The sequence below is a fragment of the Quercus robur genome, chromosome 3 (assembly GCF_932294415.1).
Source record: "Quercus robur chromosome 3, dhQueRobu3.1, whole genome shotgun sequence".
NCBI lineage: Eukaryota > Viridiplantae > Streptophyta > Magnoliopsida > Fagales > Fagaceae > Quercus > Quercus robur.
The window spans coordinates 54,494,269-54,508,073 of NC_065536.1; the positions used below are offsets into that span (position 1 = coordinate 54,494,269).

Consider the following 13,805-nt stretch of genomic DNA (forward strand, 5'->3'; position numbering starts at 1 on the left):
TTCTCCGGAGAAACTTACCAAAGGTGAGTGGAATGGATGAAGTCTCTCTTTACCGATTTTATTTGTTGGAAAGCTGATAAATACATTATGTCTGCTGAACTACGATTGTCAATTAGAACCTGACGAATATTGAAAATTTCAATTTTCAACATGATCACTAATGGATCGTCATGTGGTTGTTTTACTCCCCATGAATCCTTTCTTGAGAAGGTGACATCTAGTTTGTCTGATTTGGCATTCTTTGTCCAAACAAGTTTTGTATGTATTTTGTTCACTTGCCTTGTGTATGCCCTTCTGAGTGACTTGGACGAACCTCCAACCACTAATCCCCCAACTATAGTTCGAATCTCTCCTGCTACTCCTTGCTGCTTCTCTTTTTCTCGTGCTTGTGGGAGACTTCTTTCTTCATCTTGAGGTTGACTCCTACCTTTGTCTTTCCGGAACCCATAATGCTGACCACTTCACCCTACAAACCTCTTTAGTTTTCCTTGCTGAATCAAGTTTTCGACTTGATTCTTCAAATCATGACACTCGTTCGTATCATGCCCATAATCCTTATGGAAATGGCAATACTTACTCTTATTTCTCACCTTTGGATTACTTCTCATTGGCTTGGGCCACCTCAAAATGGGGTCATTTTTTACCTGCATTAAAATTTTGCTTGGAGGCATTACTAGTGGGGTGAATTTTGGAAAACGCCCTCTGTTATCCTTTGGCAGGCTGTGTGTGAGTTTGCCCTCTTTCTACGGTTTGGACGATCTTCACTTTCCTTCTCCTTCCTTGGCCTTTTTATGATTTCTTTAGCAGCCAGGACATCCTCTACATTCATGTACTTTTGTGCTTTTAACAATAGATCAGCCATAGTCGTTGACGGGTTCTTAGTTATCAAAAACAGGAAGTCCTCTGACCTTAATCCTGCTTGAAAGGTTGTAAGCAACACCTGATCTTCTGCTTCGTCTTCTTGCAGGACTTCTTTGTTAAATCTTGTCACATACATTCTCAAGGATTCTCCTGCTTCTTGTCTCACACTTAATAAGTGCGAAGTGGGTCGTTTGTACTTTTGTTTGCAGATGAAATGACGGACGAACCCACCTCCTAGTTCGTCGAAACTCCTAATTGTTGAAGAGGGAATTTTGCTAAACCAGACTCTAGTTGGCCCCTTCAAAGTGGTTGGAAAAGCTCTACACATAATTTCATTCGGGGTTTTCTGCAAGTTCATTAGGCTTTTGAAGGACTCGATGTGGTCAAGTGGGTCCTTCGATCCATTGAATGAATTGAGCTAGGGGAGCCTAAACTTCTGTGGCAGTGGTAAATATAGCATAGTTGTGGTAAATGGTGATGCAGTTTGTTTAATCATTCAGTCTAGGTTTCTCTCTCCTTTCCCCTTTACTGCCTTATTCAATTTGTCCATCCATTTCTTCAAGCTTTGGAATTCTTCTTCCATCCTACTTGGAAGCTCAGTCTTGTTGGAATTATCTCTCCCCTGATTGTCCCCTTCATTATTGCTTCATTGTTCCCTGTTCTCTATCCTGGGTGGGGTATTGTCGTTTCTCAGCCTCAGCTCCTCATTTTGCCGGGTCAGCTTGTCCATAATTGCAACAAGGGCTCAAATCTGCTCTTTCATTTGGTTTGAAGAATTGGGAACTGTTGGAAAGACGAAAAACTTCATAGCAGGTTAGGACACCGGTTTCAAGTGTGTCTTCCTCGTAGAAGGCGCCAAACTAATGATGCCTGAAATCGTCAGTATGCTGTTCGTCCAATGGAGCCAACGTCTTCTATGTGTGCCTACAAAATAGAAGAGAGATTTTGGTGGAGAAATCACCAGTGGGGTGTTTCCTTAAAACCCTCTGATGAGAAAGTCAGAATGATAGCTGATAATAAAGTAATTAGAGCTTCTTTTGGGTTTTTCAAGTGTTTTTTTGTGCGTACCTTTCCTTTATTTATCTGATTTATTTTATAGGAGTTGAACCTTGTAACTAGCTTTCATAATATCATTAATTGTGCTTTGCTGCCTTTGGAACACATCAGGTGATTAAATAGGTCACCTTTAATAACCATTGGTTACAAAACCTGTTGGAGATTCTGTCAGTTACTAGTGCACATAAATTAGCATTAGGGGAAATTGCACTTTACCCACCTGTGGTTTGGCCTATTTTAACAATGCCCACCCATGGTTTAAAAGTTGTTACTAATCCACCTAAGGTGGGCTCCGTTAGACCCCCGTTACCCACCTCTGCCCTTTACGTTAGAAAATCTCATTTACTATATAAGCCAAAATTATAACACAATTAGAACCCTAAAAAAGGACTGAGCTCTCTCCCTCTCTCTACCTTTGAACCCTAAAAAATCTCCAAACCCATAATCCCTTTCTCTCTTTACTTTGATTGCCAAAGCTTAATCGCCGAACACTTGCAAGCAAGGAGGAGGTGTGCTGAAGCTAAAGCTTGGGTTTTCCTTTATATCAGGTATGAAATGAGTTTCTAGGGTTTACCATTATTGTGTTTATTCTTTTTCAATGTGTAACGATTGATGAAGGTGATTCGGATTAAAGTTTTTCTGTCATAAAATTATTGGTTTGCCATTATTGGGTTTTGTTCTTTTATAGTTGGCATTGATGACTGTAGTCCCTAGGAATATTTTGGTTAGATGCATCTTTAGGTTGTCTGTGGTCCTATGGAGACAAATTGTTTAGTTGGTTGTGTTTCTTGTCTCCGACCCCACGTTACTTGGTGTTTGTTGTGCAACTGAAATTATTTTGCTTTTGTCATTGTTGCTCTCTATGCGTGTGTTGGTTATGTATTTAATTACTGTTGTTTGTGCATGTGTTTTAACTCTTGTAGATGGCTGCTGAAATTTGTTTTGATTTTACCATTCACCATAGTGGGAATTTTGAGTGGAACCCTAGTTTAGAGTATGTAGGTGGTGAGGTATCTACAATGGCTAATGTTGATCTAGATCTACTAAGTCATTTTGAGATACAAGACATTTGTGCTGAGGCTGGGGGACCCATTAACAGTAGGATTTATTATTTAATACCTGGTGGTGACTTAGAGCAAGGGTTAAGGTTAATTAATTCAGATGATGATGTGACCTACATGTGTGAACTACATGCTGAATGGCCAACAAATGAAATCACACTTTATGTAGAACCTGAAGTTGAACCAATTGCTATTAAAGAACCTATAGTTGAACCAGATCAACCAGTTACAGTAGACCAGTCATGGGAAATGAATGATGAAGATGATGATACTAATTGTGAGGAGGTGACCAATAATGTTATATCATCTGTGGTTGACCAAAATGACGTTAGTGCAGAACCTGTTGAGGGTTTAAGGGATAGTAGTGTTGGTGGAGCTGTGCATGTGGATGACCATGCTACCTATGGACAAATTGTTGGTAGTGATCAAGCTATTCATGTGGATGAACCTGATTGTCTAGATGAAGGGTATGAAGGACCAGATTATCCTGATGACATATTTGGTGCTCAGAACAATGAGGTGCCCAATATGAGAGAGCATGAAAGAGATACTGAAAATGTAAATGAGGGAGATGGTGTGAGAGAGCCAGTTACAGATAATGGGGAGAGATTAGAAGCTGCTACCAATGATCAAGCTGTTGCAAGTGATTAAACTAGTGATAATAATGATTGGGCTAAAAAAGCTCTTGATGATGATGACACTAGGAGCATAAATAGTTCAGAGGATGAGGATGAAAGGGTGAGATGTCCAAAGTTTAATGAAAAGACTGGCATGAGTAACCTAGAGTTATGCAAGGGTATGAAGTTCCAAAATGGGAAGGTGTTTAGGGCTGCCCTGAGGGAATATGCATTGAGGAAGCCTGTGGACATTAAGTTCAAGCTTAATGAGAAGACCAAAGTTTCTATCCACTGCAAGTATAAATGTGGTTGGAGGGTATATGCATCACAAATTGTAGGGGAGTTAACCTTCTAGATAAAGACTATGGTTCCAACTTGTACATGTGGGAGGACATTCAAGCATAGCCCGGTCACTTCTACATATGTGGCTAGGAAATACTTGGATGATTTCAACAAAAACCCTGATTGGGCAGTTTCTGGTGTGAAGCATCGAGTTATGCAGGATGTGTATGTGGACTTGAGCATAAATCAAGTGTACAGAGCTAAGAGGAAAGTTAGAGAGTTTATACTAGGTGATGAGAGGTTGCAGTATGGGAAGCTTAGGGACTATGCAGAGATGATAAGAGTAACTGATGTGGGGAGTAAGGTGATTCTGCAAACTGAGATTACTGAGCCTAACACACAATCCAAGTTCAAGAGGATTTATGTGAGATACAATGCACAGAAAGTTGGATTCTTGGGGGGGGGGGGTGTAGGCCACTTGTAGGATTAGATGGTTGCTGCTTGAAGGGCAAGTTTGGTGGACATATATTATCAGCAACTGCAAGGGATGGGAATGACAATATTTTCCCTGTTGCATTAGGTGTAGTTGAGCAAGAAAATAAGGATTCTTGGGTGTGGTTTTTACAGACATTTGCAGATGATATTGGGAGGCCAGATGAGCTGAATCTGGTGTTCATTTCTGATAGGCAGAAGGTAATACAACAATTCACTTGTTTTTTGATACTGTTGTTTGTTCTTAATCATTAATTTCTGCTTTTTGAAAGTTTTGTTTTTTTTCTTAGGCAGATGGTGTTCATTTTTATTCATTGGATGTTTTTTGATTGTATTTATGATAACCAGGGATTGAAACTTGCCATGGAGATGTTGTTTCCAATAGTTGAACATAGATTTTGTGTGAAGCATATTTACAACAACTTTAAGTTAAAGTTCAAGGGTTTAGAATTGAAGGCTGCATTATGGAGGTGTGCTACAGCAACAACAGTTAGGGAGTTTGAGAAGAGAATGCAAGATATGAAGGAATTGGATAAAGAAGCATGGGAGTATCTAGCAGACATCCATCCAACCAACCCAATGGACCAAGCCACATTTCACTCCAAGGGCCATCTCTGATTGTTATGTGAACAATCTTAGTGAGTCATTTAATTCTATGATACTAGAAGCTAGGGATAAGCCTATCATTGCCATGCTAGAGTGGATTAGGGTTAGGTTGATGACTAGAATGTACAATAAGAGGTCTGGGATTGAAAAATTCACTAGTGACATATGTCCAAACATAGTGCAGAAGCTTGAACAGTTGAAAGTTGATTTTAAGTCATTTTCTGCTATTCCATCAGGATGCTATATATATGAGGTTGATAATGAGTATGAGAGGCATGTGGTTAACCTTACAAGAAAGTGTTATACTTGTAGAGTTTGGGATTTGACAGGAATCCCATGTAAGCATGGTGTTGCAGCAATCTATAAGAACCTGGAGAGGCCTGAGGATTATGTGCATGCATGCTTTAGAAAGGATGCCTATGTGGTTGCATATAAGGAGATGATTACCCCACTGCCTGGCCAAGATGAATGGGCTGAAACCAACCTTCCTGACCAAGTTGCTCCAATTGTGTACAAGCCTGCAGGCAGGCCAACAATGAAAAGGAAGAAAGATGCAGATGAGCCAAACAACCCATACAAAGTTTCTAGGTCATATGAACCTATAAAATGTGGGTTTTGCCATCAGGAGGGTCATAATTCAAGGAGGCGAAGGCTAGAATAACTGGTGAGACACCATGGCAAAGGAGGCAGAGACTTGAGAGGCAAAAAAAATTTGTAAGTAAAGCAAAAATGTGTTCACTAAGAAAATTTATATTACAAATCTATTTTTGATGCAAGGCAATTCTATTTGTAGGGACAAGGAACAAGTAGCCAAGCAGCTAGTTAGCCAACTAGCTAGCCAGTCAGCCACCTAGGCAACCACCAAGGAAGTTTGCAAGGCAACCACCCTGGTTTGCCAACGAGGCAGGCAGGTAGGCAGCCAACCAGCCAGCTAGCTACCTAAGCAACCACCGTTGAGGTTTGCAAGGCAGCGAACCACTCAGGTAGCTAACCAAGCAACCAATGAGCAAGCAAGGCAGTCAGCAAGATTAGCAAACAAGAAGGCCAACCAGGCAACCACCATTCAAGCAAGGCAGCCACCCAGATTTGCAAACAAGGCAGCCAACCAGCAAGCAAGGCACCCACCTAGACTAGTAAACAAGAAGACCAAGCAAACAACCAGTCAACCAACAAGTGGGGTAGCTAGTCATTCAACAAGAAAGCCAACCACCCATCAAGCAAGTTAACCAGCAACAAAAGTAGCCACTGAGGCAACCAACTAAAACACTGGATTAGATCTTGATATGGAGTTTCTATGTATTTTGCAACCTCGAAGGGGGTTGGGAGCAGTCATCTGTTCTCATATGGGAGAGGAGGTGGAATAAGAGCTGAGACATCTGGTGCAATGTTCTCAACAGGCAGGAGCAAAGGCAAGGACAAGGTCTTTGAGAAATGAAGATTGGAGAGTGTGGAAGCAGAGACTTTACTTTACTTTTTTTTTTTTGTTATTGTGCTTGTTTGATAGTGGTATGTCACCACTTTTTTGTTTTTTTTGCTATTGTGCAGAACTTTATACTGTAAAGTTATTTTGTTATTATTTTAGTGGGGATAAAACCACCTATTATGTAGATGAAATTTGATAGTGTTTAGCCATTAATGTTAGGTGGAGTCCACTTGTTTTTGAACAATGCTTATTATATATAGTATTGAATGGTACTCTTGGTTAGATGAAATTTGGCAGTGTTTAGCCATTAATGTTAGATGAAATTTGGGAATTTTTGAACAATGCTTATTAATATATATGTATGGAATGGTCTTACTTGAAAACATACTTCTTTATGTTTCTTCAATTGATGTAAACAGAATCTTGTGGGGTGCATGTCCTTACCTACCCAATTGATGTACAACATACACAATCTTTATAAAGAAGAACAGGTTGCATACCCTATTCAAATTACAAGAACACATTACATAAATAACACATTACAAAAGGCAGCATGCTTTATTCAAATTACAAGATCACATTACATAAAGAACACATTACACAAACAAGGTAGCATTACATAAACAAGAACAAATTACATAAAGAACACATCACATAAAGAACAAATTGCATACTCTATTCAAATACATGGAATACACTTGTCAAAAGTGGTAGTACCCAAAACTATACAATAACTACAACAACTTGCCTTCAAGGCAGACACAATGCCTTTGTTCCAAATTCTCCCATCCTACCAGAAAACACATAAAAAATAGCAAAAAACCCCCATGACACAACAAGTGCAAATTTGTACTTTTGTAACTTCTCTTTAGCTATCCTCTCTCTCACCCTAGCTTTTTCTTCCCTTCGCTTGGCTTTGTTTTCCCTCTCAATAGCTGTTGTTTCCCTATCGATAGCCTCCTTTTCCTTTTCCTTTGCAACTCTTGCTTGATTCTTGTACATGCTAAATCTTGCAAGGACAATGGGTGCAACTTCGGATCCACGCTTACATGTCTTGCCATCCAACCACCTAAAGTATTTACAAGTAGGTTCATCATCCTACAAAAAAAATCAAATTGGGGTTATTCATAAAGCCAACAAAACTAGAAAACCAACAAAACCAGAAAAAAAAAAAAATGAAAACCAACTATTACTCACCACATCATAGTAACTGCACCCATAAAACCTTCTCCCAAAATTGTTCAAGGTCAGAGTAGTCCGTAGCCGGCAACTGTCAGCAGAGCATGAATGGTGACTGAAACCCGAGTAATAACTTGAAGAAGACATGTTCGGGGATTAAGCTTAGGCAATCGGAGTACAGAGGGAAATGGGTTTGGGGGTTTTTTAGGGATCTTGATATAGCGGAAATGGGTTTGGCGATTTTTGAGGGTTCGAAGGTAGAGAGAGGCAGAGAGCTCAGTCCTTTTTTAGGGTTCTAATTGTGTTCTAATTTTGGATTATATAGTAAATGAGATTTTCTAATGGAAAGGGCAGAGGTGGGTAACGGGGGTCTAACGGAGCCCACCTCAGGTGGGTTAAGTGACAACTTTTAAACTATGGGTGGGCATTGTTAAAACGGGTCAAACCATAGGTGGGTAAAGTGCAATTTCCCTTTAGCATTAATATTCGTTTATGGCTATTTGGACGAATCGTATCCCGATTCATCAACTATAATTTTACAAGACCAAGTGCAAAATGATCATTTCATGAAGCTAAAAGGATCGAGAAATGTCCTATAAAATGATTAAAATCATAGAGGTAATTTATCATACCAAAATTAGAGCTCTAATTAGGTAGACAATAGAAGATCAAATTTGAATAGTGGAGAAACATTTATATATATATATATATATATATTTATATATTAGTTTGAATGCACATGGTGAAACAAAGAAATGGGATGCTTAATGTCTCTAAAAAGAAATTATGAATTTTGTTTTAAGAACGTGTCTCATAGTACAACATGTGATCGCTCAAAGTACAAGGGTTTTGACCATGCAAGATGCCAAGATCTCACTTTGGTATATATTAAAGCAACCAACATTTTATATTTGAGTTCAGTATCCTCTTAGGATTGGGAGTCTATGCAAATAGTAGTTGTAAGGTCTATTTGTTCAGGTGAAAATAGTTAGTTGAACAATAAATCTTACAATGGTCCAATTCAGTGTATCTTACGTACTTAAGACACACCAGCATATCAATAAGAAGTCTTCACTTTCATGATTAAAATAGTTCATCAGGATTGATATATTATAATCTTCACAAATGAATTGCCTAATTTCATCATTGATTATGAACTAGGGTTTACCAATTTATAAAAAACTTGTGATTTAGATTTTTTTTATACGAATTTCATTCTCATACCTAAATTACATCTCATAGCCTACAATATAATATCCAGATATTCATGCAAAAAGTAATCTAAAAATAATAATTTTCTATAATTATTTATGTTAGGTTCTAAGATTTTAGGAACTAATGTATTAGAATTTCAATTTGTATTATGTTGGCAAACCATGATCAAAACATAGAGTCTAGGTTTAGGCTTGCTCAAAGTATGTTTATTTGTAAAATTGAAATCGAGTGATTGCAGAATTTATTGGACTAAATTTGCAAGGCTCGATCGATCGAAAATTAGACTCGATCGATCGAACCACGTGCAAATTTATTTTTCTGCAGAGTTCCAATTCAATCCAAACTCTACTTAAACGTATTGGGTTTCAAGTAAAACACTCCTATATATAAAGGAAACCCTAAAACGTTATTTTAAAGTTTTTTTTAAGAGAGATTAGAGTGCCTCTTGTGCCTCTTTGGCATTTTAGGGTTTTGTACCCAAAAGTTCTCTAAGGTTGCTCCTTATGCTGTGTGTGTGAATCTTTTGTGAGATCAAGAGGTGTTTGCCTTCACACATACTTAGGGTTTCCAAGATTCAAGATTATGTCAAGAACTTAGTGATCGATTCAGTTGCTGCATTCAAGAAGCTTAAAGATACACAAGCTGGTGTGCTTGTACTTGTTGGGAATCCAAGAAAGAAGTAGTCCGTGGACTCAGAGCTATCATGGGGTCATGGTAATAAGTTTTCTACTCGAGGTAGCAATAGAATGTTAATGGTCTAAGTTCTATTGTACAAACTTCAATTCTTTCATAGTGGATTTGCTTTTTTACTTTGAGAATAGCTAGGTTAAATCCTCCTCAGGTTTTTTATCGGTTTTTTTTCCTGGTGTTGTGTTCTTTATTTTTCGCACTTTACAATAATATGATATATGTGTGTTAACTTAGACTTGATAATTTGACTAAGTAATCACTTGGCTAATTACCTAGGTTAATCTGGTTGTGTTTTAAAGGGTCTAAAAACGTGCAATTTATAAGATAATGGCATATAATTTAGGGCAATAGTCCTAACAGCATTGTATTGTAGATGACATGTAAACCTAAAGTGATTATTATGAGTTTATGACCACTAAAAAAAAGGCACCTATTCAAGGCAGATGAAGACCACATTCCTAATGCTGCAACTCAAAAGCTTCCTCTACCCTTCTCCTCGTTCCTTGTTGCCTGTATAATTTATCCATAAGCTCCTTGTAACTAATGTTTTGAATCTTTTGATACATTGGTGGGTGTCCCTCATTTATTAAATCCTCAATTGGACCAATCCCAGTGTCGTTATTTGGTGTATAGAACATTGGTAATGAAAGTCGTGGCAACTACTTGTTGGTTACAGCCCAGTGAACCACACCCTTCCATTACTCAAAACCTATACCAAGTGAAAATACGACCATAAAATGTCCACAATATTCGTGTTCAATCTTCTAGCCACCCGCCCATAAAGAGAAAACCTTACTCTCTCTCTCTCTCTCTAGTGTTCTCCTTTGTTCTAGAGTTCAATCACTGTCAAACCCTAAGTTTGTTATGCTGACATTAGTAGTTGCTCAACGTTCTTGTTCCTATATAACAAGAAGCCTTCAAAGTATGTGAAAAGTTATGGAATTTTTGGGGTATGATTCGGCATTGGCGGAAGCGCATTCACATCAATAAAATAAAAATACACAAAAGAAAACAAAATTTTGTGGTTCCACCAATTCTTATTCTTTCGCTCAACAACAGACAAAAGACAAGATTGATGAGATTGCCTACTCCCTCAAAGGAGGAGATTAAGAAAAAAAATTGTAGTTCCACCAATTCTTATTCTTTCGCTAAACAACAGAAAAAGGACAAGATTGATGAGATTGACTACTCCTTCAAAGGAAGAGATTAGCAGAAATTGTAGTTCTTTCAAGAATTTTTTATTATTACTTTTACAGTTTTTTTAATGTATAAAATTCATAAATATCTAAAACGACAAATTTTTTAGGCATTTAACATTAGTTTTTTAATAGGTAGTGTAAGTTTCGTGATCCATACCCCTTTTTAGATGACATATCGGTATGTCAGTTCCTTCTCATGAAGGTGGGATGTGCAGTACTTAACCTCCCTAAAAGTGGTTTTAGTCTTAAACCAATGTGATAGGCCAAAAACGAATTGACCCCTTATGATAAATTAACCAATTAATTTAGCCAAGTGAATTAATTAAGTTAATTAACATGCAAACGTGTGGTAGCGCAAAAAAAATCACCAAATAACTAAATATGCAGTGGAAAATAAATGACATGGTGATTTGTTTGCGAATGGGGAAAACCTAACGGCAAAAACCCCATCGAGTGATTTTTAGGTCACCACTCCTGAAATTCCACTATTATCACAACAAGCGGTTACAAGTAAAGGAATCCCAGTACCTTATATCAACTTACAGTTGAACCCTTACCCCAATACCCAATTGGATTTGTTTTGTAGTGACAATTTCCCTTTTCGATGCACGGCTCCCAAGTACGTGACTGACCAATTTGCGGATCCCAGTACGCGACTTCAATCACCAACTAGAGAAGGTTGTTGGCTGCAAAATTCTTCAGTTCATCCCAACGATGAAGATCAAGAAGATGCTTGGTCACAAAACCTTACGGTGCACATACACAACAACTTTTTCACAAGAATGATGAACTAGGGCAAAACTTTGTCTCTGGTTATAAATTGCTTGAACAAACTTTGCTCAACACTTGTGCAACTTGCATATCCTTTGACGACCCTTAAAATAATCCTTTTATATGTCTAGGGTTAGAAGAAAAGAAGGTCCAAATACATAATCACGGATTAGAGTCAAAACAAAACTGGAATTCTTTTTTTCATAAAACTCGACAGATAGTTGTCTGTTGAGGTGCTGTCGAGAAGCTGTTGAGCTTTAATGAACAGCACTTCTTCAGCTTAAATCTTGGACAAACTTGCATGTCTTCAACACAGTTTCTTGAAGTATTAAACACATCCTAGATCTACCCAAATACAAGTAAAGTGTGTTTTGTCAAAGGATAAGCCAATTACATAAAAGAGTGACATATGTTACTAACAAGTGAATCTCATATGTCTTAACAATCTCTCCCTTTGGCAATCCGTGACAAAACCACAACAAACAAATGAAAAAAATGAGAGAAGTCATAAATCACTAAACTCATATTCACTTGTTGAATACAATGAAATCTATCCTAACACAAACTTTTGAAAAACTTTGCAAGAAGAAAGTTTATGGCAAGTAGACTTTGACAACCTGTATTTCTGAAACACTTTTAAATAAAACTCATCAAGGCATCTTTGTGTGAAACAGAGATAATAGATTGCGTACACGTAATAAGAAGCGTGTGCATAAAGAGAGAAAAGAAATAACACATGTAAGGGTAGGTGAAAGAAACATACACAACATATATAAAGAAGATAAGTACAATGTATGTCAAAATGGTCACAAGACCCTTGTACAAGAATAAATGTATCTAAAATAGAGAAAAGAAAAAAAAATACATGTAATCCTCACTACATCCCTCAGATATCAACACTCCCCCTGACAAAATGTCCTATACTAACTCTCCCCCTAAGAAGGACTACTCTCATATCCAAAACTACTCCCCTTTTTTGTTACGAGTGACAAAGGGTAAGAGTGTCAAGTAGACATCTCATCGGTAGAGCTAGCATCTCCATCATCATCCGAAGCATCATCATCATCATCATCCTCAGACTCAGAAGCCACTGGAGGCGGTGATGGAGGAGAAGCCTTAGGAGCAAAACCACCCATGGTTGCCTGTCACCGTGCAATACGACTGACATGAATGTTTACCTAATACAACTCCGTAGAGAGTGTATCAAGGCGAGCATCCATGCGCTGCAGCTGTGCCATGATGTCTCCTAGAGTCACATCACCCGAAGAAGAAAAGGGAATGGATGTGGATGGAGTAGAATGAGACGGAGCAGAACGGGAGGGAGGAGCTGCTGAATCCGACTGCTGAGATCGAAACTACGCCTCGCTACGTTTAACGGTAGTGTAGTCTATGGCACACATGACAGGAAAATGGTCGGAAGAGGGAAAAGGAACAAAAAAATGGCATAGAATCCACGTGATAGCCGAAGGGAAAATGAGCTTATCACGGGTAGTCGTATCCCTATACACATCTAAGATAGAAAGAATGAAATGTGAAGGAAAATCTATAGTGAGGTGCTCTAGTAAAGAAAGCAAAAATCGAGCATGAGGCTCTGTGATAGAGTTATAGTGAGAGAGTGGGTGCAAAACAAAAGTCATCACCATGTTCATGAATCTAGGACCTTTAGCAAAAGGCCGACATGGTGTGAACTAACGATCACCCCAATTTACGGTACGCTCATAGAAAGCGGAAATCATCTCGTCTTTGGACACAGTCTGTAGACGCTCACAATCGGGATAGTCAGGATGCTCTACCCTCGGAACATGAAGCACATCCGCAACAAGCTGCGGTGTGACTACAATGCGAGTACCACTAATGCGAGTAGAAAAGAGAGGTACTGAAAAATCGAAACCATGCATGTTGGAGTAAAACTCCTGTATCAGAATGGTCGGACAAGTGATCGGGACGTCACACAGTGACTCCCATCCCCGACTGTGAATGATAGTGGAAAGGTCAGTGTCGGCGAAGTCCGCCCAAATGACTCGGCGTTCCAAATGAACATCTCCTTGAGCAAAGTTCTCCGAGAAGTCCTTTTGAGTATCCTCATCATGGAACCAAACATGTGAAGGAGTAGGATCAGAAGAAGACGATGTCCTAGAACGCAAAGGGTTCTGGGACGGAGCTAACTTATGCCTAGGTGCCATAGACACAACTAACGTAAACAGAAGAAGGGGGGGGGGAGGGAGAGAAAGAAAGACAATCAAAAAAGCTAAAAAGCAGTTCAAATATAACAAGTATATTGAAAAGAAAGCACGTATGCATGAACATGTGATATGCAAAAGAAATTGCATCATGGGCTCAGCCTAATCCAATC

At 38.6% G+C, this 13,805-nt stretch overlaps 1 protein-coding gene across 1 annotated transcript; it reads left to right on the forward strand.

Annotated features, from left to right (window-relative positions):
* Positions 1-5,096: 5,096 nt before the first annotated feature.
* On the forward strand, positions 5,097-5,636 carry LOC126719791 (uncharacterized). Its single transcript, XM_050422308.1, has one exon. It carries the CDS (start codon positions 5,097-5,099, stop codon positions 5,634-5,636), a length of 540 nt encoding a protein of 179 aa, XP_050278265.1.
* The last annotated feature ends 8,169 nt before the right edge of the window (positions 5,637-13,805 follow it).

What these genes read in the sequence shown, in the direction of transcription:
- LOC126719791 (XM_050422308.1), top strand. Translation starts at nt 5,097, where the DNA reads ATGTACAATAAGAGGTCTGGGATTGAAAAATTCACTAGTGACATATGT.